The 24,522-nt window shown below is 63.6% G+C and overlaps 2 protein-coding genes and 1 long non-coding RNA gene across 3 annotated transcripts; all 3 read right to left on the bottom strand.

Moving 5' to 3' along the window:
• Positions 1–483: 483 nt before the first annotated feature.
• Positions 484–21,578, bottom strand: LOC127014021 (T-cell activation Rho GTPase-activating protein-like). The gene is made up of 10 exons (XM_050893036.1): positions 21,466–21,578; positions 20,820–20,934; positions 20,450–20,611; positions 20,257–20,366; positions 11,158–11,353; positions 2,181–2,298; positions 1,738–1,883; positions 1,186–1,319; positions 943–1,099; positions 484–565 (listed from the first exon to the last, which is right to left on the bottom strand). Exons 1-10 carry the CDS (start codon positions 21,576–21,578, stop codon positions 494–496), a joined length of 1,323 nt encoding a protein of 440 aa, XP_050748993.1. The 3' UTR covers positions 484–493.
• LOC127015158 (uncharacterized) lies at positions 4,303–4,798 on the bottom strand. Its single transcript, XR_007766288.1, has 3 exons — positions 4,764–4,798; positions 4,606–4,659; positions 4,303–4,352 (listed from the first exon to the last, which is right to left on the bottom strand). It is a non-coding gene; the product is annotated as an uncharacterized LOC127015158 (long non-coding RNA).
• On the bottom strand, positions 21,438–23,532 carry LOC127015152 (uncharacterized). The gene is made up of 7 exons (XM_050894922.1): positions 23,338–23,532; positions 23,128–23,247; positions 22,743–22,922; positions 22,311–22,352; positions 22,057–22,141; positions 21,898–21,951; positions 21,438–21,715 (listed from the first exon to the last, which is right to left on the bottom strand). The coding sequence occupies exons 1-7, from the start codon at positions 23,367–23,369 to the stop codon at positions 21,581–21,583; spliced, it is 648 nt and encodes a 215-aa protein (XP_050750879.1). The 5' UTR covers positions 23,370–23,532; the 3' UTR covers positions 21,438–21,580.
• Between the last annotated feature and the right edge of the window lie 990 nt (positions 23,533–24,522).

Genomic DNA, 24,522 nt, shown 5'->3' with positions numbered 1-24,522 from the left:
GTTGCTGTGAGTTAGGGGGGTCTGAGGAAAGGGCCCGAGAAGCAGGGGGCAAGGAGGAGGGCTGCAGGGGACAGCAAGCTGCAGGGGACGCTGCCTGCACAAGGACCTTTAGCCCTTCCTGGCCACCGTGCCCTGCCGACGCCTTGCCCTCGCCCTCACCCTCGCCCTCGCCCTCGCCCTCACCTCCCGGCGCTGCTCCCAGGACATACCCCAAACTCACCAGGACGTGGGCCTGGGCAACCTGCTCTCGCTGAGCCTGCTTGAGCACCTCTTGCACCAGGTGACCTCCACAGCTCCCTTCCAACCTCCACCCTCCCCTGGGACTCTCGCCTCTGCTCGCACCCCTAAAGCACCTCAACTCAGCCCTCACGCCCGCTGCAAAGGACGCTGCAACAAGCCACCAGCCCAAACTCCTCCCCCACCATTCCCCACACAACAACAGCTCCCCACGCCACAAGAGCCCATGGCACACGCAGTCCCAAGACAGAAAACATCATTTTATTCTGGACGTCAGCGGCGGGGCCCAGCACTCCCAACGCTTCGCCCGGCGACAAGGAATCAGCGCCTGCAACGACAGAGTCACAAACCTCTGCTAAAACCAGAAAGGCAGGAAGAGGCAGGATTTGGTTCCCCTTTCTGGGGGCAACACCGTTTACGAGGACCTCTTTGTGGCCCACAAGAGAGAGCTCTTGCTGGCCCTGACTACGCGATGCCTCTGGCGCCTTCTCCCCACGGGTGATGTCCTTGGAGACCCGTGCGTGCGCAGAGATGCACGCTGCCCCTGTGCCGCGCAGCAGGGCTCGAGGGGGGCCCCCAGCCACCAACTTCTTTCCAAACCCTGCGTAGCACCATCCCTTGCCAGCGACTCGCACTGACTTCAAGCCGTGCTGAGACTTGGGGAAGACGGGCAGCAGAGCCTGCGACGCACCTGGCCTTCCTGACCTGCTGCGCCTTCCTGCGTCTTTGCACTGCTCCATCCGCCAAAACCGCTTCTCTCTTCCTCCTCTTCTTTGCCGCGCGCCTTGCACTCTCCTCTCCCCACGCCTGTTTGCTCTTCCGCTTTCTTCTCTTTGCCTTGTCCTGGGCACAGCCTGCAAACCTTGCCAGCCCACACCGCTCTTAGCTAGGGAAAGCCACGAGCCACTGCCCTCACTTCTGAGCTTAACCACAGCCAGCTCCTTTTACCTTCTTTCCTCTGACAGGCTCGCCGGCTCTTGTGGGCACCCCAGGGAGTCTGCCGCGCTCTCGGGGCTGCTTGGAGGCAAAGCTGGAGGGGCCTCCAAAAGAAACGGTGGAGTTGGCAGCTGGCAGGAGACCACCTGCAGTAGTAAGCGACTCTTTGCCAAATCGCTGCCTTGGCTCTCCAGAGGAGATCCCTTTGGCTGGTTGGCATCAGCCCCGTTTCGCACAGGCCCCCGCCCCCCCAAAACAGCCTGCAGGAACCTCTGACCAAGCAGGACCTCAGCAAAAGCCCTCGCAAGCTGCCGCCTCCTCCTCTCGCTCTTTCGGGAGGGATCGGGATCGGGGGGGTGTTGCCTTTGAGGAAGCACAGCCCGAGCGCAGGGGAGAAACAACGTTGCCAGGTTTCCTGCCTCCGGATCCTGCCGGCGGCTGGAGGAACGACCCACACCCCCACCACCTCCCCTGCCCCGCACAGCCACAGCAGCCCCTTGGCCTCAGCACAAACTCCCCTCCTACCCCAGACACACTCTCCCACGCTTTGCGGACCTGACATACCTCTCCCGTTTCACACGCCACCACCCGCTCTCCCCCCGCTTCGCTGAGGACACCCAGCGGAGATGGGCCTGCGTGTGGCAAGCCTTCTGCCTCCTGCTCGGCGGCTGCTGTGCCTGCAGGGACGCCTTGCTCTTCCAAACGCACGTCTAGAGAGAAAAAGCACGTGCAGCAAAGGGACTTCCGCAAAGTCAAACGCAGCTCAAGCAAAACCCACCCGAGCCCCACACCGCTTCTCTTTTCACACCTCCCATGCCCTGCCTCCAGCCTTCAGCTCATCTTGCAGAGCCAGCCCTTCATGCCGCCAGAGGCAGTGGCCAAAGAGAGCCCGCGGCACAAGCGCGCCTCAGAGGACAACACTCCCTGCCCAGCCCCGCCAGAAACGATGCCCAGCTTTCTGGCGGGCCAAGCCCCAGCCTCTGACAACGCTCACTCCCTCCTCTTACCTCTGCATCTCGGCACGGGGGCTGGCCACTCCTCGCCTGCTGCACACCGAGGCTCGGCGCTCTCCTCCCCAAAGAGCTCCCTGCAGTTCTCCATCAGGAACTCCACCAGCACCTTCACCTGCACACAGCAAACCCTTGCTCTCAAGCCACCTGCCTCAAAACGCACCAAGCAGCCGCTCCCACTCCTCACCCTTGCCTCTGCGCAGCAGGCTCTGGCTGCGGGGCTGCTCTTCCACGCAGCCACCCCACCAGCATTTGCTCAAGGGAGGAGGCCTGCAGAGAGCTCTGCGCAGCCAGGCTCCCAGGGGCCGGCAAGGCTGCAGCCGCCTCCTCGATGCAGCGTACCTTCTCGGTCACCTCCAGCAGGGCCTCCAGCGGGAGCAGGTCCTCCTCGGGTGGGCTCAGCAGGTTGGGCCCGATGCAGATGGCCAGGTTGCTGCAGCTCATCCTGCTGGTGGCTGCGTTGTGGCCGATGTGCCGGAGGAGGCGCAGCAGGCGCTTCAGGAGGAGGAGGTTGGCTGCGGGCAACTTCTCGGCCACCCTGAGGCAACAGGAGCCCACCGTTCAGAAAGCCCCTGTTGCCCACAGCCGCCCCCCCGCCTTGCCCAAGGCAGGTGGGAGCCAGCGGCTGCGTTGCGCAGCTTGCCAGCTGCTCTCAGCCAGCGGCCGGGGCTCCTGCTCAACAGGCAGGCTGCTGCCCACACTTACGCTTGCAGCTCGGAGATCTTCTCCTCCTTGCTGCTCTTCTGCAGCGCTGCCATCCAGTCCTCGTAGAGCTCGCTCACCAGGAGCTTGCCGGGGATGCTTCGGAGAAAGTCCTGCAACGCCCAGGGCTCCAGCTGAGCCCTTGAGCACTGCAGGCCAGGCAGGAGCCCCTCCAGCTGCAGGTCAGAAGCGCTCACCTTCAAGACGACGGCCAGCAGCAGCGCAGGCTGGCTTCCCAGCTCCACCTCTGCACCACGCTCCAGGGCCTCCCGCAGCTCCCGAAGCGCTGTCGCGCCGGCAGCTCTGCGGAAGATGCCCTCCGTTGACGGCCCTTCCCGCTGCAGGACAGCCAGCAGCTCCTGCAAGAGAGGCACGAGGACCCTTGCTTGCCTGAGGAGCTGCCTTGCAACAGTGCTGGCCAGAGCGCTGCCCCAGCGCTGGCTCCTTGCTGGGGGGGAAGAGCCCAATCCCCCGTCCCCACAGCTCCTGGGGACACCCCCCGCCTCGACGCAGCATCTGCAGGGAGGGAGGAGGGAGGGAGGGCGGGCGGGCTGCGGACCCCCTGGCCACGCTGCCTTACCTGGATGGGCCGGGGCAGCGTGCCATCCTCCCCGCAGACAGCTGCCAGGGGCTGCCCAAAGAGCAGCCTGCTGCAGCCGGAGCCCGCCTGCCCGGCGCCTGGGCAGCGGACGGGCTCTGGCGCACGACCAAAGGGCCAGGGCAGCCCCCTCCTCCTCCTCCTCCTGCTCCCTCCTGCTGCAAAGGAAAACACAGCAAGAGCCTGTCAAGAAAGACCTCCAGGCCAGCGCTCCCACAGCCTGCCCTGCCCTGCCCTGCCCTGCCCTGCCCTGCCCTGCCCTGCCTGCAGAGCGGTGCTGAGCGCTGCGGCAGGACGGGCAGGGAGCCAGCAGCTGCAGCGGTGGCTCCGGCTCGGAGGCTCCGGAGAGCCGGCGGGCCACCGGGACAGCCCGGCCCAGACCTCGCCCTGCCCTCCGCCAAGCTGCGGGCAACACCAGAGCCTCCGTGGCCCCGCACAACCACGTCCAGCGGCTGCTGCCCAGCGCGTGTCCTTGCTGCTCCAGCTGACGTCCTCCCTCGGGCTGCCCAACCTGCATGGTGACACTCAAGGGACAAGTGAGCACAGCTCCTCCCGCCTCTGGCCGAGGAGCGAGGACCCATCGACCCGCCTCTGGGGACGCAGCTGAGGCAGGCAGCACCTTGAGCGCTCAGCACTGTCAAACGGTGCCGACGGCTCGGCTCTCTCCTGCTCCAGCGGGATTGGCACCAACTTCCTCTGGGCGAAGGGCAGCAGCAGCAACAGCAGCAGCATCCTCACTTCCGCAGACGTGCCCGTTGCAGGAGAAAAGAAGGCCCTCCCCGCCTTTCTTTCCAAAACTCACCTGGGGAGCGGCAAAGTCCCCCTTCGGTGCTTGACGGGGCCGGCAGAGGCCCTGGCTTGCGAGCATCCTGCAAGAACCAGGCTGCGCTGAGCAGCTGCACACCGCGCCCCCCCCCCCCCCCGGCGGCCCCCCCCCCCCCCCCCCCGCAGCGCTCCCCCACCCCGCCAGACGCCACATTCCGCGCCTCCCCAACCCTCTTCGCTCCCCGTGCGGCACCGCCAAACCCTCCCTCCCTCCCTCCCGCACAAGCTCACCCCACTCACCGCACATCCCTGGCACCCCGGCACAGCCACAGGCCAGGGAAAGGCACCCATTCTCACCTTTGCCTGGCGCTCCATCAGCCTCTCCAGGCTCCTGGCGTTGAATGGCCTCCACTGGGCAAGAGAGGAGGAGTGCAAGAAGGTGAGCAGCCCTGCCTCTGCTGCCCGGCTGGAGGAGCGCTGCTCGGGGACAGAGCCCGCAGCACAGAGACACTCACGGCATGGCGGCGGCTCAGCTCCTTCTCGACGAGTTTGAGCGACGGGAGACGCGTCACTCGGGCTCTCTTGTCTCCTTCGGGGTCCTGTGCAGCGGGAAGGGACAGGAAGAGAGCTGCGGGAGCCCCAAGCCGCCTCTTCTCTCTTGGCAGGCAGCTCTGCCCGAGAGCTGCCCGCAGCCGTGGGGGCACCTCTCCCCAGCTGGGGAGCTGCGTTCCCCCATCCCGCACCGCCTGCAGCATCCCCCCGCCTTACCCCAGCAGGGCGCCCACCCACAGCTCCTTCAGCGCCCGGGAGCTGCAGAAAGAGAGGAGAAGCAGCATCAGGCCCCGCTGCCCCCCAGCCCCTGCGCAGAGGCGGGCGCCTGCACAGCCCTGCCCCGTGGGAAGGACACAGGGGCAGGACCAAGCCCCCGGGGCAGCACAGAGGGGCTCCCAAGCCCTGCCTCCCTCTCTCCTGCCACAGCAGCTGCCTTTGCCCTCCCTTCTGGCACCACAAGGGGAGCGGGGGTGCACGACGTGCAAATGCCCCCATCCCTCCCTGCGCCGCGCTGCCGCTCCCTGCCCAGGCTCTGCTCGGAGGCACGGCCGTTCCCACCACGCCACGGCCGTGCTTGGGACCTCTCCTGCCCAGGGCCGGTGGCACGTGGCACCGCGACTCACCCAAAGTGGCAATGCAGGAGCCCGTGGGCCAGCTGAAGAGGAGGGAGGAACCGTCCTCCTCGCTGCCTCCTTCCTCCTCCTGCTTCTTCCTCCCCGCCGCCTCCTTCCCGCTGCTCAGCACCCACAGCTGGTCCAGGGCCAGGCGGAGCTGTGGGCGCAGGCTGGGGTCATCTCTGCAGAGAGGAGAGGCAGGCGGGAGCTGGAGGTGGCCTCCTTGGGGTCCCCGCGGGCACAGCCCTCTCGCCCACCTGCCCTTGGGACGGACAGGGCTGCACCAGCAGCCAGGTGGCGGGGGCTGGGGCTGGGGCCAGGTGGCCCTGCCCTGCTGCCAGGGCCAGCGATGGGGGAAAGGCAGCTGGGCTCTGAGGCTCTTACTGCAACTTGGCGATGACCAGTTCCTCTGGGAGGAGGAGAAGGCGCCTCTCGCTCCTCTTGCGGCCCCGGCTCAGCCGCACGTCTGCGCTCAGCACCGCCTCGGCCTCGCTGAGAGCCTCCCTGCAGAGCCGAGAGCGGCGGGCATGAGCAAGGGCGCTGCTGCGGGGCGCAGGCGTGCCCGCGGGTCCCCGAGCCGCGGGGGGAGCCCACCTGGAGCCGCAGCAGCAGCTGGCCTGGCCCATCCTGCCCGGGACAGGAGGACCCTCGCTGTGCACCAAGGAGGCGGCGCAGGTGTGACAGCGAGGATGGGAAGCGGGCTGCCGCTGCCGGTGGTGGGGCAGTGCTGCTCGGGCAGAGCCTGCCTCCTCGCAGCGCTGCTGCGTGCCAGCACAGCTCCGTCCTGCTCTCTCTGCTGGCTGTTGGCTCCAGCGGACCAACATTCCGAGGCCAACGGACAGTGGGGGGGGCAGTGGGAGGGGCACTGCGGGGGGGTTCTCTCCAGTCTGGCCATGTCTGTCTTGCCCTGGGCAGCCCAGAGCAGGACACGGCACAGGGGAAGGACCACCTCCCTCCGCCTGCTGGCAATGCCCCTCGCCTTGGCCTTCACCGCTGCTTCCTGGCCTCCAACCACGCTTGCTGCCACTGGTCACCACCTGAGCAGGGCCCGGCTGCTCAGCCACTCGGCCAGCCACGACACCGGCGGCTCCTCAGCCCACGCGCTGCCTGCTTTCTTCCAGTCCTCAGGCGCATCTCCCTTTTGCAGTGGCCTCGCAAGGCCACCTGACAGCTCCCTCCGCACTTGAGGGTGCACCCCATCGGGGCCCCTCAGGGACTTGGGCATCTCCACTTGGCTTAAGTGTTCTCTAAGCTCCTCCGCAGCCACCTGATCCTGCCAGATCCTCTTGCACTGAGGGCAGCTCTTCTTTGCTCTGGCCTTCCCCCAGCTCTCCAGGGCCTGGCAATGTCTGAAGGCTGCAAGTGCTAGGACCCGCATGCCCCAGGCGCATTGGCAGACCTAGACCAGCCTCAAGTGCTGCCATAGTCCAGTGAAGTTCAAGAGAGTTTTAAGAGGGAGAAAAAGAATTCCCAAAAATGGGACTGACTGGTGAGTTCTAGTGGCCATTGGGAACTGGGCATCACAACTGTTTTCACTGCCTTGTCCTGTGCTTGGTCCTGCCTTACCTTAAAGGCAAAACCCTTTATGAAAAACACTGAAGATCTTCAATTGAGTCGTGGTGACATCGTGCCGTGAAACTCTATAGACCCTTGGAGCGGCTGTCTTCTAGTCCTCAGGAGGAAAGATGCTCTCTCCTGAGCCGTGAGAAGCACTCCTGAAATACCAGGGTGTTCTTGAGAGCAATTGTTTTCCACTTTTGGCCAGCAGACCTGTGGCATCCATGGCCTACCTTTAAGGATCCATTAAAGCTAAAAAAACCAACCTCTTCTCACTAGGTTTCAGTTTACCATCAAGAAGGCTGAACAGCCGCCCCAAAGGATTTTCAGAGTTCACAAATGAAGCAAGCTTGAAAACCACTACTTCAGAATTTCACACCAAACTTCCCATTCAACCTCTCCCTCTCTGGGTAATGAGAGATGACCGGACCATGACCCAAGGCGGCATGGCTGCAAGCATAAAAAAGTCTTCTCACTCAAGGTATTCATCAAGGAATAACTGGAATGAGTCTCACTTCGTAGTGGGTCTCTCATGGCTCAAAGAAGATGCAGCTACAGAGTTGCAAGTCCAATTTTGTGTCTCCCCTTGGCAAGCATTTTGTCGTAAGATTAAACAATAGTGGCTACCGAATCAACATTTTGAACATCCTTGCTGTACCACCCTTTCTCCACTTTCAGAACTCTGTTACAGAGAAAAAAAGCTCAAAACCACAGATCTACAACATTAAAATGTTGACCGATTGCACAGTTCCATAGGATAAAGTACCCCCTATATTGCAATGCCAAGACAGACATGTCCGTGCGTGCACGCATGGGTGTGTGCATGCAAGGACGTGTTCTTTGTGACTCCACTGGCCCACAGTGATCACACCTGACAGGAAGGCTCAAAAATTCTCAAGTCCCCAAAAGTTTTGGGAAAACAGACAACAAAGCTGAGGAGGCAGACTCCACCAGCGCCCTTAGTGAGGGAAAGGCCACAGCGGCATCCCGTGTTTACACCAGCAAAGGCCAACATGAGACAGCTCCCAGACTACCCTTTAGAAACAAAACCAGAGGAAACCAGGCTTTGCTGGCTCCACGGCTTGTGGCACGATTTGCTGCTGTCCCTGCAGTCTCACCGTGCCTTCATTGCACTTGGACCTGGACTGTCCTGAGTAGGAGACGATGGGTTTGTTCTCCTCTGCTCCCTCCTCTCCGCCTGCAGTACAGGCTCGAGAGACACTTGCCCCGCTTTGCCACTGAGTTAGCCTCTTCCGGACTGAGCAGTCTCATGGTCTGTTTCAATTTCTCACATTTACAGGACAACATACTCTATAAATTCAACTATATTTTATGAACTCATGAGAAAAACAAACAAATACAGAAAACAAGGGCTCAATCCCCTTTCTACAGAATAGTCTAACAGAGGAAGTCACTCATTCACCACTTAATTCATCTGCTTTTGAACTCAGAACTTCTCGAATCCATAACTGGTAATTTGTAACTCGTAACTTGTGCACATATGAGCAAAATGCTTCCTGAGCTGACGGTGAGAGTGCTCCTCCTTCCTCCTCCGTCACGGTGCGGGCGTCCCCTCTATCACACCGGCATGCACAAAAGCCTCAGCAGTCCGGCTGCTCTCGGAGCCGCTTCCAAAGCTTTTTGGGGGAGCTGACACATTTCTACCGCCCAGCGTGGGAGTCAATCTCTGCCGTTGCCGTGAGTTAGGGGGGTCTGAGGAAAGGGCCCGAGAAGCAGGGGGCAAGGAGGAGGGCTGCAGGGGACAGCAAGCTGCAGGGGACGGTGGCTGCACAAGGACCTTTAGCCCTTCCTGGCCACCCTGCCCTGCCGACGCCTTGCCCTCGCCCTCACCTCACTCCGGCGCTGCTCCCAGGACATACCCCAAACTCACCAGGACGTGCTCCTGGGCAACCTGCTCTCGCTGAGCCTGCTTGAGCACGTCTTGCACCAGATGACCTCCACAGCTCCCTTCCAACCTCCACCCTCCCCTGGCACTCTCGCCTCTGCTTGCACCCCTAAAGCACCTCAACTCAGCCCTCAGGCCCGCTGCAAAGGACGCTGCTACAAGGCACCAGCCCAAACTCCTCCCCCACCATTCCCCACAAAACAACAGCTCCCCACGCCACAAGAGCCCATGGCAGACGCAGTCCCAAGACAGAAAACAGCATTTTATTCTGGACATCAGCTGCGGGGCCCAGCACTCCCAACGCTTCGCCCGGCCACAAGGAATCAGCGCCTGCAACGACAGAGTCACAAACCTCTGCTAAAACCAGAAAGGCAGGAAGAGGCAGGATTTGGTTCCCCTCTTCTTGGGCAACACCGTTTACGAGGACCTGTTCGTGGCCCACAAGAGAGAGCTCTTGCTGGCCCTGACTACGCGATGCCTCTGGCGCCTTCTCCCCACGGGTGATGCCCGTGGAGACCTGTGCGTGCGCAGAGATGCACGCTGCCCCTGTGCCGCGCAGCAGGGCTCGAGGGGGGGCCCCCAGCCACCAACTTCTTTCCAAACCCTGCGTAGCACCATCCCTTGCCAGCGACTCGCACTGACTTCAAGCCGTGCTGAGACTTGGGGAAGACGGGCAGCAGAGCCTGGACGCACCTGGCCTTCCTGACCTGCTGCGCCTTCCTGCGTCTTTGCACTGCTCCATCCGCCAAAACCGCTTCTCTCTTCCTCCTCTTCTTTGCCGCGCGCCTTGCACTCTCCTCTCCCCACGCCTGTTTGCTCTTTCGCTTTCTTCTCTTTGCCTTGTCCTGGGCACAGCCTGCAAACCTTGCCAGCCCACACCGCTCTTAGGTAGGGAAAGCCACGAGCCACTGCCGTCACTTCTGAGCTTAACCAAAGCCAGCTCCTTTTACCTTCTTTCCTCTGACAGGCTCGCCGGCTCTTGTGGGCACCCCAGGGAGTCTGCCGCGCTCTCGGGGCTGCTTGGAGGCAAAGCTGGAGGGGCCTCCAAAAGAAATGGTGGAGTTGGCAGCTGGCAGGAGACGCCTGCAGTAGTAAGCGACTCTTTGCCAAATCGCTGCCTTGGCTCTCCCGAGGAGATCCCTTTGGCTGGTTGGCATGAGCCCCGTTTCGCACAGTCCCCCCGCCCCCCCAAAAGAGCCTGCAGGAAGCTCTGACCAAGCAGGACCTCGGCAAAAGCCCTCGCAAGCTGCCGCCTCCTCCTCTCTCTCTTTCGGGAGGCATTGGGGGGGTGTTGCCTTTGATGAAGCACAGCCCGAGTGCAGGGGAGAAACAACGTTGCCACTTTTCCTTCCATGTATCATCCGCGGGGCTGGAGAAAGAACCCAGCGCCCGCCAGCTCCACTGCCAGCCAGAGGCACGGCAGCCCCTTGGCCTCAGCACAAACTCCCCTCCTATACCAGACACACTCTCCCAGGCTTTGGGACCTGGCATACCTCTCCCGTTTCACACGCCACCACCCTCTCTCCCCCAGCTTCTTTGAGGACACCGAGCGGAGATGGGCCTGCCTGTGGCAAGCCTTCTGCCTCCTGCTCGGCGGCTGCTGTGCCTGCAGGGACGCCTTGCTCTTCCAAACGCACGTCTAGAAAGCAAAAGCACGTGCAGCAAAGGGACTTCCGCCAAGTCAAACGCAGCTCAAGCAAAACCCACCCGAGCCCCACACCGCTTCTCTTTTCACACCTCCCATGCCCTGCCTCCAGCCTTCAGCTCATCTTGCAGAGCCAGCCCTTCATGCCGCCAGAGGCAGTGGCCAAAGAGAGCCCGCGGCACAAGCGGCCTCAGAGGACAACACTCCCTGCCCAGCCCCGCCAGAAAGGATGCCCAGCTTTCTGGCGGGCCAAGCCCCAGCCTCTGACAACGCTCCCTCCCTCCTCTTACCTCTGCATCTCGGCACGGGGGCTGGCCACTCCTCGCCCGCTGCACACCAAGGCTCGGCGCTCTCCTCCCCAAAGAGCTCCCTGCAGTTCTCCATCAGGAACTCCACCAGCGCCTTCACCTGCACACAGCAAACCCTTGCTCTCAAGCCACCTGCCTGACAACGCACCAGGCAGCCGCTCCCACTCCCAACCCTTGCCTCTGCGCAGCAGGCTCTGGCTGCGGGGCTGTTCTTGCAGGCAGCCACCCCACCACCATTTGCTCAAGGCAGGAGGCGGCCAGAGAGCTCTGCGCAGCCAGGCTCCCAGGGGCCGGCAAGGCTGCAGCCGCCTCCTCGATGCAGCGTACCTTCTCGGTCACCTCCAGCAGGGCCTCCAGCGGGAGCAGGTCCTCCTCGGGTGGGCTCAGCAGGTTGGGCCCAATGCAGATGGCCAGGTTGCTGCAGCTCATCCTGCTGGTGGCTGCGTTGTGGCCGATGTGCTGGAGGAGGCGCAGCAGGCGCTTCAGGAGGAGGAGGTTGGCTGCGGGCAACTTCTCGGCCACCCTGAGGCAACAGGAACCCAACGTTCAGAAAGCCCCTGTTGCCCACAGCCGCCCCCCCGCCTTGCCCAAGGCAGGTGGGAGCCAGCGGCTGCGTTGCGCAGCTTGCCGGCTGCTCTCAGCCAGCGGCCGGGGCTCCTGCTCAACAGGCAGGCTGCTTGCTGCCCACACTTACGCTTTCAGCTCGGAGATCTTCTCCTCCTTGGTGCTCTTCTGCAGCGCTGCCATCCAGTCCTCGTAGAGGTCGCTCCCCAGGAGCTTGCCGGGGATGCTTCGGAGAAAGTCCTGCAACGCCGAGGGCTCCAGCTGAGCCCTTGAGCACTGCAGGCCAGGCAGGAGCCCCTCCAGCTGCAGGTCAGAAGCGCTCACCTTCAAGACGACGGCCAGCAGCAGCGCAGGCTGGCTTCCCAGCTCCACCTCTGCACCACGCTCCAGGGCCTCCCGCAGCTCCCGAAGCGCTGTCGCGCTGGCAGCTCTGCGGAAGATGCCCTCCGTTGACGGCCCTTCCTGCTGCAGGACAGCCAGCAGCTCCTGCAAGAGAGGCACGAGGACACTTGCTTGCCTGAGGAGCTGCCTTGCAAGAGTGCTGGCCAGAGCACTGCCCCAGCGCTGGCTCCTTGCTGGGGGGGAAGAGCCCAATCCCCCGTCCCCACAGCTCCTGGGGACACCCCCCGCCTCTACGCAGCATCTGGAGGGAGGGAGGGAGGGAGGGAGGGAGGGCTGCGGACCCCCTGGCCACGCTGCCTTACCTGGATGGGCCGGGGCAGCGTGCCATCCTCCCCGCAGACAGCTGCCAGGGGCTGCCCAAAGAGCAGCCTGCTGCAGCCGGAGCCCGCCTGCCGCGGCGCCTGGGCAGCGGCCGGGCTCTGGCGACGACCAAAGGGCCAGGGCAGCCCCCTCCTCCTCCTCCTCCTGCTCCCTCCTGCTGCAAAGGAAAACAGAGCAAGAGCCTGTCAAGAAAGACCTCCAGGCCAGCGCTCCCACAGCCTGCCCTGCCCTGCCCTGCCCTGCCCTGCCCTGCCCTGCCCTGCCCTGCCTGCAGCGCGGTGCTGAGCGCTGCGGCAGGACGGGCAGGGAGCCAGCAGCTGCAGCGGTGGCTCCGGCTCAGCGCCTCCGGCTCGGAGGCTCCGGAGAGCCGGCGGGCCACCGGGACAGCCCGGCCCAGCCCTCGCCCTGCCCTCCGCCAAGCTGCGGGCAACAGCAGAGGCTCCGTGTCCCCGCACAACCACGTCCAGCGGCTGCTGCCCAGCGCGTGTCCTTGCTGGTCCAGGTGACGTCCTCCCTCGGGGTGCCCAACCTGCATGGTGACACTCAAGGGACAAGTGAGCACAGCTCCTCCCGCCTCTGGCCGAGGAGCGAGGAGCCATCTCCCCGGCTCTGGGGACGCAGCTGAGGCAGGCAGCACCTTGAGCGCTCAGCACTGTCAAACGGTGCCGACGGCTCAGCTCGCTCCTGCTCCAGCGGGACTGGCACCAACTTCCTCTGGGCGAAGGGCAGCAGCAGCAACAGCAGCAGCATCCTCAGTTCCGCAGACGTGCCCGTTGCAGGAGAAAAGAAGGCCCTCCCCGCCTTTCTTTCCAAAACTCACCTGGCGAGCGGCAAAGTCCCCCTTCGGTGCTTGATGGGGCCGGCAGAGGCCCTGGCTTGGGAGCATCCTGCAAGAACCAGGCTGCGCTTAGAGAGCAGCCCCGCAGCAGCAAGGCCACCAGCGAGCGGCCACCCGCCCCAGCAGCCTGAGCGTGGCAGAGCTGGCACCCACTGCCCTCCCGGCCTCTCTGCCCTCTGCAGCAGCTTTCCTCCCAGCACCGCCAGCCAGGACGTGCCGACATTCCCGGCGCCTCCCCAACCCTCTTCGCTCCCCGGCGGCACCGCCAAACCCTCCCTCCCTCCCGCGCAAGCTCACCCCACTCACCGCACATCCCTGGCACCCCGGCACAGCCCGAGGCGAGGGAAAGGCACCCATTCTCACCTTTGCCTGGCGCTCCATCAGCCTCTCCAGGCTCCTGGCGTTGAATGGCCTCCACTGGGCAAGAGAGGAGGAGTGCAAGAAGGTGAGCAGCCATGCCTCTGCTGCCCGGCTGGAGGAGCGGTGCTCGGGGACAGAGCCCGGAGCAGAGAGACACTCACGGCATGGCGGCGGCTCAGCTCCTTCTCGAGGAGTTTGAGCGACGGCAGGCGGGTCACTCGGGCTCTCTTGGCTCCTTGTGGTGGGCTGTGCAGCGGGAAGGGACAGGGAGAGAGCTGGGGAGCCCCAAGCCGCCTCTTCTCTCTTGGCAGGCAGCTCTGCCCGAGAGCTGCCCGCAGCCGTGGGGGCACCTCTCCCCAGCCAGGGAGCTGCGTTCCCCCATCCCGCACCGCCTGGAGCATCCCCCCGCCTTACCCCAGCAGTGCGCCCACCCACAGCTCCTTCAGCGCCCGGGAGCTGCAGAAAGAGAGGAGAAGCAGCGTCAGGCCCCGCTGCCCCCCAGCCCCTGGCAGAGGCGGGCGCCTGCACAGCCCTGCCCCGTGGCCAAGGACACAGGGGCAGGACCAAGCCCCGCGGGGCAGCACAGAGGTGCCTCCCAAGCCCGGGCTCCCTCTCTCCTGCCACAGCAGCTGCTTTTGCCCTCCCCTTCTGGGACCAGAAGGGGAGCAGGGGGGCACGACGTGCAAATGCCCCCATCCCTCCCTGCCGCCGTGCTGCCCGCTCCCTGCCCAGGCTCTGCTCGGAGGGCAGAGGCCATTCCCAGCACGGCGTGGGCACGGTTGGGAAGCCCTCCTGCCCGGCCGTGGCACGTGGCACCGCGACTCACCCAAAAGTGGCAATGCAGGAGCCCGTGGGCCAGCTGAAGAGGAGGGAGGAACCGTCCTCGGCGCTGCCTCCTTCCTCCTCCTCTTCTTCCTCCCGCGCCGCCTCCTTCCCGCTGCTCAGCACCCACAGCTGGTCCAGGGCCAGGCGGAGCTGTGGGCGCAGGCTGGGGTCATCTCTGCCGAGAGGAGAGGCAGGCGGGAGCTGGAGGTGGCCTCCTTGGGGTCCCCGCGGGCACAGCCCTCTCGCCCACCTGCCCTTGGGACGGACAGGGCTGCAGCCAGCAGGCAGGTGGCGGGGCCTGGGGCTGGGGCCAGGGGGTCCCTGCCCTGCTGCCAGGGCCAGCGATGGGGGAAAGGCAGCTGGGCTCTGAGGCTCTTACTGCAACTTGGCGACCACCAGTTCCTCTGGGAGGAGGAGAAGGCGCCTCTCGCTCCTCTTGCGGCCCCGGGTCAGCCGCACGTCTGCGCTCAGCACCGCCTCGGCCTCGGTGAGAGCCTCCCTGCAGAGCCGAGAGCGGCGGGCATGAGCAAGGGCGCTGCTGCGGGGCGCAGGCGTGCCCGCGGGTCCCCGAGGCGCGGGGGGAGCCCACCTGGAGCCGCAGCAGCAGCTGGCCTGGCCCATCCTGCCCGGGACAGGAGGACCCTCGCCGTGCACCAAGGAGGCGGCGCAGGTGGTGACAGCGAGGATGGGAAGCGGGGTGCCGCTGCCGGTGGTGGGGCAGTGCTGCTCGGGCAGAGCCTGCCTCCTCGCAGCGCTGCTGCGTGCCAGCACAGCTCCGTGCTGCTGTCTCTGCTGGCTGTTGGCTCCAGCGGACCAACATTCCGAGGCCAACGGACAGTGGGGGGGGCAGTGGGAGGGGCACTGGTGGGGGGGTTCTCTCCAGTCTGGCCGTGTCTGTCTTGCCCTGGGCAGCCCAGAGCAGGACACGGCACAGGGGAAGGACCACCTCCCTCCGCCTGCTGGCAATGCCCCTCGCCTTGGCCTTCACCGCTGCTTCCTGGCCTCCAACCACGCTTGCTGCCACTGGTCACCACCTTGAGCAGGGCCCGGCTGCTCAGCCACTCGGCCAGCCACTACACCGGCGGCTCCTCAGCCCACGCGGTGCCTGCTTTCTTCCAGTCCTCAGGCGCATCTCCCTTTTGCAGTGGCCTCGCAAGGCCACCTGACAGCTCCCTCCGCACTTGAGGGTGCACCCCATCGGGGCCCCTCAGGGACTTGGGCATCTCCACTTTGCTTAAGTGTTCTCTAAGCTCCTCCGCAGCCACCTGATCCTGCCAGATCCTCTTGCACTGAGGGCAGCTCTTCTTTGCTCTGGCCTTCCCCCCAGCTCTCCAGGGCCTGGCAATGTCTGAAGGCTGCAAGTGCTAGGACCGCCATGCCCCAGGCGCATTGGCAGGACCTAGACCAGCCTCAAGTGCTGCCATAGTCCAGTGAAGTTCAAGAGAGTTTTAAGAGGGAGAAAAAGAATTCCCGAAAAATGGGACTGACTGGTGAGTTCTAGTGGCCATTGGGAACTGGGCATCACAACTGTTTTCACTGCCTTGTCCTGTGCTTGGTCCTGCCTTACCTTAAAGGGCAAAACCCTTTATGAAAAACACTGAAGATCTTCAATCGAGTCGTGGTGACATCGTGCCGTGAAACTCTATAGACCCTTGGAGCGGCTGTCTTCTAGTCCTCAGGAGGAAAGATGCTCTCTCCTGAGCCGTGAGAAGCACTCCTGAAATACCAGCGGTGTTCTTTAGAGCAATTGTTTTCCACTTTTGGCCAGCAGACCTGTGGCATCCATGGCCTACCTTTAAGGGATCCATTAAAGCTAAAAAAACCAACCTCTTCTCACTAGGTTTCAGTTTACCATCAAGAAGGCTGAACAGCCGCCCCAAAGTATTTTCAGAGTTCACAAATGAAGCAAGCTTGAAAGCCACTACTTCAGAATTTCACACCAAACTTCCCATTCAACCTCTCCCTCTCTGGGTAATGAGAGATGACCGGACCATGACCCAAGGCGGCATGGCTGCAAGCATAAAAAAGTCTTCTCACTCAAGGTATTCATCAAAGGAATAACTTGAATGAGTCTCACTTCGTAGTGGGTCTCTCATGGCTCAAAGAAGATGCAGCTACAGAGTTGGAAGTCCAATTTTGTGTCTCCCCTTGGCAAGCATTTTGTCGTAAGATTAAACAATAGTGGCTACCGAATCAACATTTTGAACATCCTTGCTGTACCACCCTTTCTCCACTTTCAGAACTCTGTTACAGAGAAAAAAAGCTCAAAACCACAGATCTACAACATTAAAATGTTGACCGATTGCACAGTTCCATAGGATAAAGTACCCCCTATATTGCAATGCCAAGACAGACATGTCCGTGCGTGCACGCATGGGTGTGTGCATGCAAGGACGTGTTCTTTGTGACTCCACTGGCCCACAGTGATCACACCTGACAGGAAGGCTCAAAAATTCTCAAGTCCCCAAAAGTTTTGGGAAAACAGACAACAAAGCTGAGGAGGCAGACTCCACCAGCGCCCTTAGTGAGGGAAAGGCCACAGCGGCATCCCGTGTTTACACCAGCAAAGGCCAACATGAGACAGCTCCCAGACTACCCTTTAGAAACAAAACCAGAGGAAACCAGGCTTTGCTGGCTCCACGGCTTGTGGCACGATTTGCTGCTGTCCCTGCAGTGTCACCGTGCCTTCATTGCACTTGGGACCTGGACTGTCCTGAGTAGGAGAGGATGGGTTTGTTCTCCTCTGCTCCCTCCTCTCCGCCTGCAGTACAGGCTCGAGAGACACTTGCCCCGCTTTGCCACTGAGTTAGCCTCTGCCGGACTGAGCAGTCTCATGGTCTGTTTCAATTTCTCACATTTACAGGACAACATACTCTATAAATTCAACTATATTTTATGAACTCATGAGAAAAACAAACAAATACAGAAAACAAGGGCTCAATCCCCTTTCTACAGAATAGTCTAACAGAGGAAGTCACTCATTCACCACTTAATTCATCTGCTTTTGAACTCAGAACTTCTCGAATCCATAAGTGGTAATTTGTAACTCGTAACTTGTGCACATATGAGCAAAATGCTTCCTGAGCTGACGGTGAGAGTGCTCCTCCTTCCTCCTCCGTCACGGTGCGGGCGTCCCCTCTATCACACCGGCATGCACAAAAGCCTCAGCAGTCCGGCTGCTCTCGGAGCCGCTTCCAAAGCTTTTTGGGGGAGCTGACACATTTCTACCGCCCAGCGTGGGAGTCAATCTCTGCCGTTGCCGTGAGTTAGGGGGGTCTGAGGAAAGGGCCCGAGAAGCAGGGGGCAAGGAGGAGGGCTGCAGGGGACAGCAAGCTGCAGGGGACGGTGGCTGCACAAGGACCTTTAGCCCTTCCTGGCCACCCTGCCCTGCCGACGCCTTGCCCTCGCCTCGCCCTCACCTCACGGCGCTGCTCCCAGGACATACCCCAAACTCACCAGGACGTGCTCCTGGGCAACCTGCTCTCGCTGAGCCTGCTTGAGCACGTCTTGCACCAGATGACCTCCACAGCTCCCTTCCAACCTCCACCCTCCCCTGGCACTCTCGCCTCTGCTCGCACCCCTAAAGCACCTCAACTCAGCCCTCAGGCCCGCTGCAAAGGACGCTGCTACAAGGCACCAGCCCAAACTCCTCCCCCACCATTCCCCACAAAACAACAGCTCCCCACGCCACAAGAGCCCATGGCACACGCAGTCCCAAGACAGAAAACAGCATTTTATTCTGGACGTCAGCTGCGGGGCCCAGCACTCCCAACGCTTCGCCCGGCCACAAGGAATCAGCGCCTGCAACGACAGAGTCACAAACCTCTGCTAAAACCAGAAAGGCAGGAAGAGGCAGGATTTGGTTCCCCTCTCTTTGGGCAACACCGTTTACGAGGACCTGTTGTGGCCCACAAGAGAGAGCTCTTGCTGGCCCTGACTACGCGATGCCTCTGGCGCCTTCTCCCCACGGGTGATGCCCTTGGAGACCTGTGCGTGCGCAGAGATGCACGCTGCCCCTGTGCCGCGCAGCAGGGCTCGAGGGGGGGCCCCCAGCCACCAACTTCTTTCCAAACCCTGCGTAGCACCATCCCTTGCCAGCGACTCGCACTGACTTCAAGCGGTGCTGAGACTTGGGGAAGACGGGCAGCAGAGCCTGGGACGCACCTGGCCTTCCTGACCTGCTGCGCCTTCCTGCGTCTTTGCACTGCTCCATCCGCCAAAACCGCTTCTCTCTTCCTCCTCTTCTTTGCCGCGCGCCTTGCACTCTCCTCTCCCCACGCCTGTTTGCTCTTTCGCTTTCTTCTCTTTGCCTTGTCCTGGGCACAGCCTGCAAACCTTGCCAGCCCACACCGCTCTTAGGTAGGGAAAGCCACGAGCCACTGCCGTCACTTCTGAGCTTAACCACAGCCAGCTCCTTTTACCTTCTTTCCTCTGACAGGCTCGCCGGCTCTTGTGGGCACCCCAGGGAGTCTGCCGCGCTCTCGGGGCTGCTTGGAGGCAAAGCTGGAGGGGCCTCCAAAAGAAACGGTGGAGTTGGCAGCTGGCAGGAGACGCCTGCAGTAGTAAGCGACTCTTTGCCAAATCGCTGCCTTGGCTCTCCAGAGGAGATCCCTTTGGCTGGTTGGCATCAGCCCCGTTTCGCACAGGCCCCCCGCCCCCCCAAAACAGCCTGCAGGAAGCTCTGACCAAGCAGGACCTCAGCAAAAGCCCTCGCAAGCTGCCGCCTCCTCCTCTCTCTCTTTCGGGAGGATCGGATTGGGGGGGTGTTGCCTTTGATGAAGCACAGCCCGAGCGCAGGGGAGAAACAACGTTGCCAGGTTTCCTTCCTCGTATCCTGCCGGCGGCTGGAGAAACGAACCCACGCCCGCCACCTCCACTGCCAGCACAGGCACAGCAGCCCCTTGGCCTCAGCACAAACTCCCCTCCTATACCAGACACACTCTCCCAGGCTTTGCGGACCTGACATACCTCTCCCGTTTCACACGCCACCACCCTCTCTCCCCCAGCTTCGCTGAGGACACCGAGCGGAGATGGGCCTGCGTGTGGCAAGCCTTCTGCCTCCTGCTCGGCGGCTGCTGTGCCTGCAGGGACGCCTTGCTCTTCCAAACGCACGTCTAGAGAGAAAAGCACGTGCAGCAAAGGGACTTCCGCAAAGTCAAACGCAGCTCAAGCAAAACCCACCCGAGCCCCACACCGCTTCTCTTTTCACACCTCCCATGCCCTGCCTCCAGCCTTCAGCTCATCTTGCAGAGCCAGCCCTTCATGCCGCCAGAGGCAGTGGCCAAAGAGAGCCCGCGGCACAAGCGCGCCTCAGAGGACAACACTCCCTGCCCAGCCCCGCCAGAAACGATGCCCAGCTTTCTGGCGGGCCAAGCCCCAGCCTCTGACAACGCTCACTCCCTCCTCTTACCTCTGCATCTCGGCACGGGGGCTGGCCACTCCTCGCCTGCTGCACACCGAGGCTCGGCGCTCTCCTCCCCAAAGAGCTCCCTGCAGTTCTCCATCAGGAACTCCACCAGCACCTTCACCTGCACACAGCAAACCCTTGCTCTCAAGCCACCTGCCTCAAAACGCACCAAGCAGCCGCTCCCACTCCTCAACCCTTGCCTCTGCGCAGCAGGCTCTGGCTGCGGGGCTGCTCTTCCACGCAGCCACCCCACCAGCATTTGCTCAAGGGAGGAGGCTGCAGAGAGCTCTGCGCAGCCAGGCTCCCAGGGGCCGGCAAGGCTGCAGCCGCCTCCTCGATGCAGCGTACCTTCTCGGTCACCTCCAGCAGGGCCTCCAGCGGGAGCAGGTCCTCCTCGGGTGGGCTCAGCAGGTTGGGCCCAATGCAGATGGCCAGGTTGCTGCAGCTCATCCTGCTGGTGGCTGCGTTGTGGCCGATGTGCGGAGGAGGCGCAGCAGGCGCTTCAGGAGGAGGAGGTTGGCTGCGGGCAACTTCTCGGCCACCCTGAGGCAACAGGAACCCACCGTTCAGAAAGCCCCTGTTGCCCACAGCCGCCCCCCCGCCTTGCCCAAGGCAGGTGGGAGCCAGCGGCTGCGTTGCGCAGCTTCCAGCTGCTCTCAGCCAGCGGCCGGGGCTCCTGCTCAACAGGCAGGCTGCTGCCCACACTTACGCTTGCAGCTCGGAGATCTTCTCCTCCTTGCTGCTCTTCTGCAGCGCTGCCATCCAGTCCTCGTAGAGCTCGCTCACCAGGAGCTTGCCGGGGATGCTTCGGAGAAAGTCCTGCAACGCCAGGGCTCCAGCTGAGCCCTTGAGCACTGCAGGCCAGGCAGGAGCCCCTCCAGCTGCAGGTCAGAAGCGCTCACCTTCAAGACGACGGCCAGCAGCAGCGCAGGCTGGCTTCCCAGCTCCACCTCTGCACCACGCTCCAGGGCCTCCCGCAGCTCCCGAAGCGCTGTCGCGCCGGCAGCTCTGCGGAAGATGCCCTCCGTTGACGGCCCTTCCCGCTGCAGGACAGCCAGCAGCTCCTGCAAGAGAGGCACGAGGACCTTGCTTGCCTGAGGAGCTGCCTTGCAACAGTGCTGGCCAGAGCGCTGCCCCAGCGCTGGCTCCTTGCTGGGGGGAAGAGCCCAATCCCCCGTCCCCACAGCTCCTGGGGACACCCCCCGCCTCCACGCAGCATCTGCAGGGAGGGAGGGAGGGAGGGCTGCGGACCCCCTGGCCACGCTGCCTTACCTGGATGGGCCGGGGCAGCGTGCCATCCTCCCCGCAGACAGCTGCCAGGGGCTGCCCAAAGAGCAGCCTGCTGCAGCCGGAGCCCGCCTGCCCCGGCGCCTGGGCAGCGGACGGGCTCTGGCGCAGACCAAAGGGCCAGGGCAGCCCCCTCCTCCTCCTCCTCCTGCTCCCTCCTGCTCCAAAGGAAAACACAGCAAGAGCCTGTCAAGAAAGACCTCCAGGCCAGCGCTCCCACAGCCTGCCCTGCCCTGCCCTGCCCTGCCCTGCCCTGCCCTGCCCTGCCCTGCCCTGCCTGCAGAGCGGTGCTGAGCGCTGCGGCAGGACGGGCAGGGAGCCAGCAGCTGCAGCGGTGGCTCCGGCTCGGAGGCTCCGGAGAGCCGGCGGGCCACCGGGACAGCCCGGCCCAGACCTCGCCCTGCCCTCCGCCAAGCTGCGGGCAACACCAGAGCTCCGTGGCCCCGCACAACCACGTCCAGCGGCTGCTGCCCAGCGCGTGTCCTTGCTGCTCCAGCTGACGTCCTCCCTCGGGCTGCCCAACCTGCATGGTGACACTCAAGGGACAAGTGAGCACAGCTCCTCCCGCCTCTGGCCGAGGAGCGAGGAGCCATCGACCCGCCTCTGGGGACGCAGCTGAGGCAGGCAGCACCTTGAGCGCTCAGCACTGTCAAACGGTGCCGACGGCTCGGCTCTCTCCTGCTCCAGCGGGACTGGCACCAACTTCCTCTGGGCGAAGGGCAGCAGCAGCAACAGCAGCAGCATCCTCACTTCCGCAGACGTGCCCGTTGCAGGAGAAAAGAAGGCCCTCCCCGCCTTTCTTTCCAAAACTCACCTGGGGAGCGGCAAAGTCCCCCTTCGGTGCTTGACGGGGCCGGCAGAGGCCCTGGCTTGCGAGCATCCTGCAAGAACCAGGCTGCGCTGCAGCTGCACATTCCTGGCGCCTCCCCAACCCTCTTCGCTCCCCGTGCGGCACCGCCAAACCCTCCCTCCCTCCCTCCCTCCCGCACAAGCTCACCCCACTCACCGCACATCCCTGGCACCCCGGCACAGCCACAGGCCAGGGAAAGGCACCCATTCTCACCTTTGCCTGGCGCTCCATCAGCCTCTCCAGGCTCCTGGCGTTGAATGGCCTCCACTGGGCAAGAGAGGAGGAGTGCAAGAAGGTGAGCAGCCCTGCCTCTGCTGCCCGGCTGGAGGAGCGCTGCTCGGGGGACAGAGCCCGCAGCACAGAGACACTCACGGCATGGCGGCGGCTCAGCTCCTTCTCGACGAGTTGAAGCGACGGGAGACGCGTCAGGCGGGCTCTCTTGTCTCCTTCGGGCGTCCTGTGCAGCGGGAAGGGACAGGAAGAGAGCTGCGGGAGCCCCAAGCCGCCTCTTCTCTCTTGGCAGGCAGCTCTGCCCGAGAGCTGCCCGCAGCCGTGGGGGCACCTCTCCCCAGCTGGGGACCTCTGTTCCCCCATCCCGCACTGCCTGCAGCATCCCCCCGCCTTACCCCAGCAGGGCGCCCACCCACAGCTCCTTCAGCGCCCGGGACCTGCACAAAGAGAGGAGCAACAGCATCAGGCCCCGCTGCCCCCCAGCCCCTGCGCAGAGGCGGGCGCCTGCACAGCCCTGCCCCGTGGGGAAGGACACGGGGGCAGGACCAAGCCCCCCGGGGCAGGACGCAGGGGCTGCCCAAGCCCTGCCTCCCTCCCTCCTGCCACACCAGCGCCTTTCGCCCTTCCCTTCTGGCCACCACAAGGGGACCGGGGCATGCAGGACCTGCAAATGCCCCCATCCCTCCCTGACGCCGCGCTGACCGCTCCCTGCCCAGGCTCTGCACGGAGGCCACCGGCCGTTCCCACCACGCCACGGCCATGCTCGGCGACCTCTCCTGCCCAGGGCACGAGGCCTCCCGGCCCTGCCACGTGGCACCGCGACTCACCCGAAAGTGGCCAGGCAGGAGCCCGTGGGCCACACCAAGAGGAGGGAGGCGCTGTCCTCCTCGCTGCCTTCCTCCTCCTCCTTGGCTGCTTCTTCCTCCCCCGCCGCCTCCTTCCCGCTGCTCAGCACCCACAGCTGGTCCAGGGCCAGGCGGAGCTGTGGGCGCAGGCTGGGGTCATCTCTGCAGAGAGGAGAGGCAGGCAGGGAGCTGGAGGTGGCCTCCTTGGGGTCCCCGCGGGCACAGCCCTCTCGCCCACCTGCCCTTGGGACGGACATGGGTGCCTCCAGCACCAAGGGGGCGGGGGGTGGGGCTGGGGCCAGGCTGGCCCTGCCCTGCTCCCAGGGCCAGCCATGGGGGAAAGGCAGCTGGGCTCTGAGGCTCTTACTGCAACTTGGCGATGACCAGTTCCTCTGGGAGGAGGAGAAGGCGCCTCTCGCTCCTCTTGCGGCCCCGGCTCAGCCGCACGTCTGCGCTCAGCACCGCCTCGGCCTCGCTCAGAGCCTCCCTGCAGAGCCGAGAGCGGCGGGCATGAGCAAGGGCGCTGCTGCGGGGCGCAGGCGTGCCCGCGGGTCCCCGAGCCGCGGGGGGAGCCCACCTGGAGCCGCAGCAGCAGTTGGCCTGGCCCATCCTGCCCGGGACAGGAGGACCCTCGCTGTGCACCAAGGAGGCGGCGCAGGTGCTGACAGCGAGGATGGGAAGCGGGCTGCCGCTGCCGGTGGTGGGGCAGTGCTGCTCGGGCAGAGCCTGCCTCCTCGCAGCGCTGCTGCGTGCCAGCACAGCTCCGTCCTGCTCTCTCTGCTGGCTGTTGGCTCCAGCGGACCAACATTCCGAGGCCAACGGACAGTGGGGGGGGCAGTGGGAGGGGCAGTGCGGGGGGGGTTCTCTCCAGTCTGGCCATGTCTCTCTTGCCCTGGGCAGCCCAGAGCAGGACAGGGCACAGGGGAAGGACCACCTCCCTCCGCCTGCTGGCAATGCCCCTCGCCTTGGCCTTCACCGCTGCTTCCTGGCCTCCAACCACGCTTGCTGCCGCTGGTCACCACCTGGAGCAGGGCCCGCCTGCTCAGCCGCTTGGCCAGCCACGACACCGGCGGCTCCTCCGCCCACGCGCTGCCTGCTTTCTTCCCGTCCTCAGGCGCATCTCCCTTTTGCAGTGGCCTCGCAAGGCCACCTGACAGCTCCCTCCGCACTTGAGGGTGCACCCCATCGGGGCCCCTCAGGGACTTGGGCATCTCCACTTGGCTTCAGTGTTCTCTAAGCTCCTCCGCAGCCACCTGATCCTGCCAGAGCCTCTTGCACTGAGGGCAGCTCTTCTTTGCTCCGGCCTTTCCCCCAGCTCTCCAGGGCCTCGCAATGTCTCAAGGCTCCAAGTGCTAGGACCCTCATGCCCCAGGTGCAATGGCAGAACCTAGACCAGCCTCAAATGCTGCCATAGTCCAGCGAAGTTCAAGAGAGTTTTAAGAGGGTGAAAAAGAATTCCCTAAAAATGTGACTGACTGGTGAGTTCTTGTGGCCATTGGGAACTGGACATCACAGCTGTTTTCACTGCCTTGTCCTGTGCTTGGTCCTGCCTTACGGTGCTCAGCAGGTATGGTCTTCACTTCTCTGTCAGCAGTTTAGTGGGGATGCAGTGGCCGGGGTTTCCGATCAGCCGCAATGTGGTGTTGCCACCTGCTTAGCAAGGAGGTCACTAAGCCATTGTGCCTCCATCAGGGGTGTGTATGGCTTTCCCTGGATTCCCCATGCCCGTGCCTGGGGCATTCGCGGTCAGTCCCACTCCATG

Source organism: Gymnogyps californianus, chromosome 3, assembly GCF_018139145.2.
Source record: "Gymnogyps californianus isolate 813 chromosome 3, ASM1813914v2, whole genome shotgun sequence".
NCBI lineage: Eukaryota > Metazoa > Chordata > Aves > Accipitriformes > Cathartidae > Gymnogyps > Gymnogyps californianus.
Note: the sequence above shows the minus strand (reverse complement) of the source record. Positions and strands in the feature narration are given on the sequence as shown.

Bases quoted from the DNA above. Each gene is read 5' to 3' on its own strand.
- LOC127014021 (XM_050893036.1), bottom strand. From the start codon at position 21,578: ATGCTGCTGCTGTTGCTGCTGCTGCCCTTCGCCCAGAGGAAGTTGGTG. The intron at 20,367-20,449 runs GTGAGCGCTTCT...CTGGCGTTGCAG, and splicing joins TGCTGGCCGTCGTCTTGAAG to GACTTTCTCCGAAGCATCCC. The intron at 1,320-1,737 runs GTATGTCAGGTC...TTACTACTGCAG, and splicing joins TGGCGTGTGAAACGGGAGAG to GTGGTCTCCTGCCAGCTGCC.
- LOC127015152 (XM_050894922.1), bottom strand. From the start codon at position 23,369: ATGGGCCAGGCCAACTGCTGCTGCGGCTCCAG. The intron at 22,353-22,742 runs GTGAGTCGCGGT...CTCTTTGTGCAG, and splicing joins TCCTGCCTGGCCACTTTCGG to GTCCCGGGCGCTGAAGGAGC. The intron at 21,952-22,056 runs GTGAGTGTCTCT...TCTCTTGCCCAG, and splicing joins AGCTGAGCCGCCGCCATGCC to TGGAGGCCATTCAACGCCAG.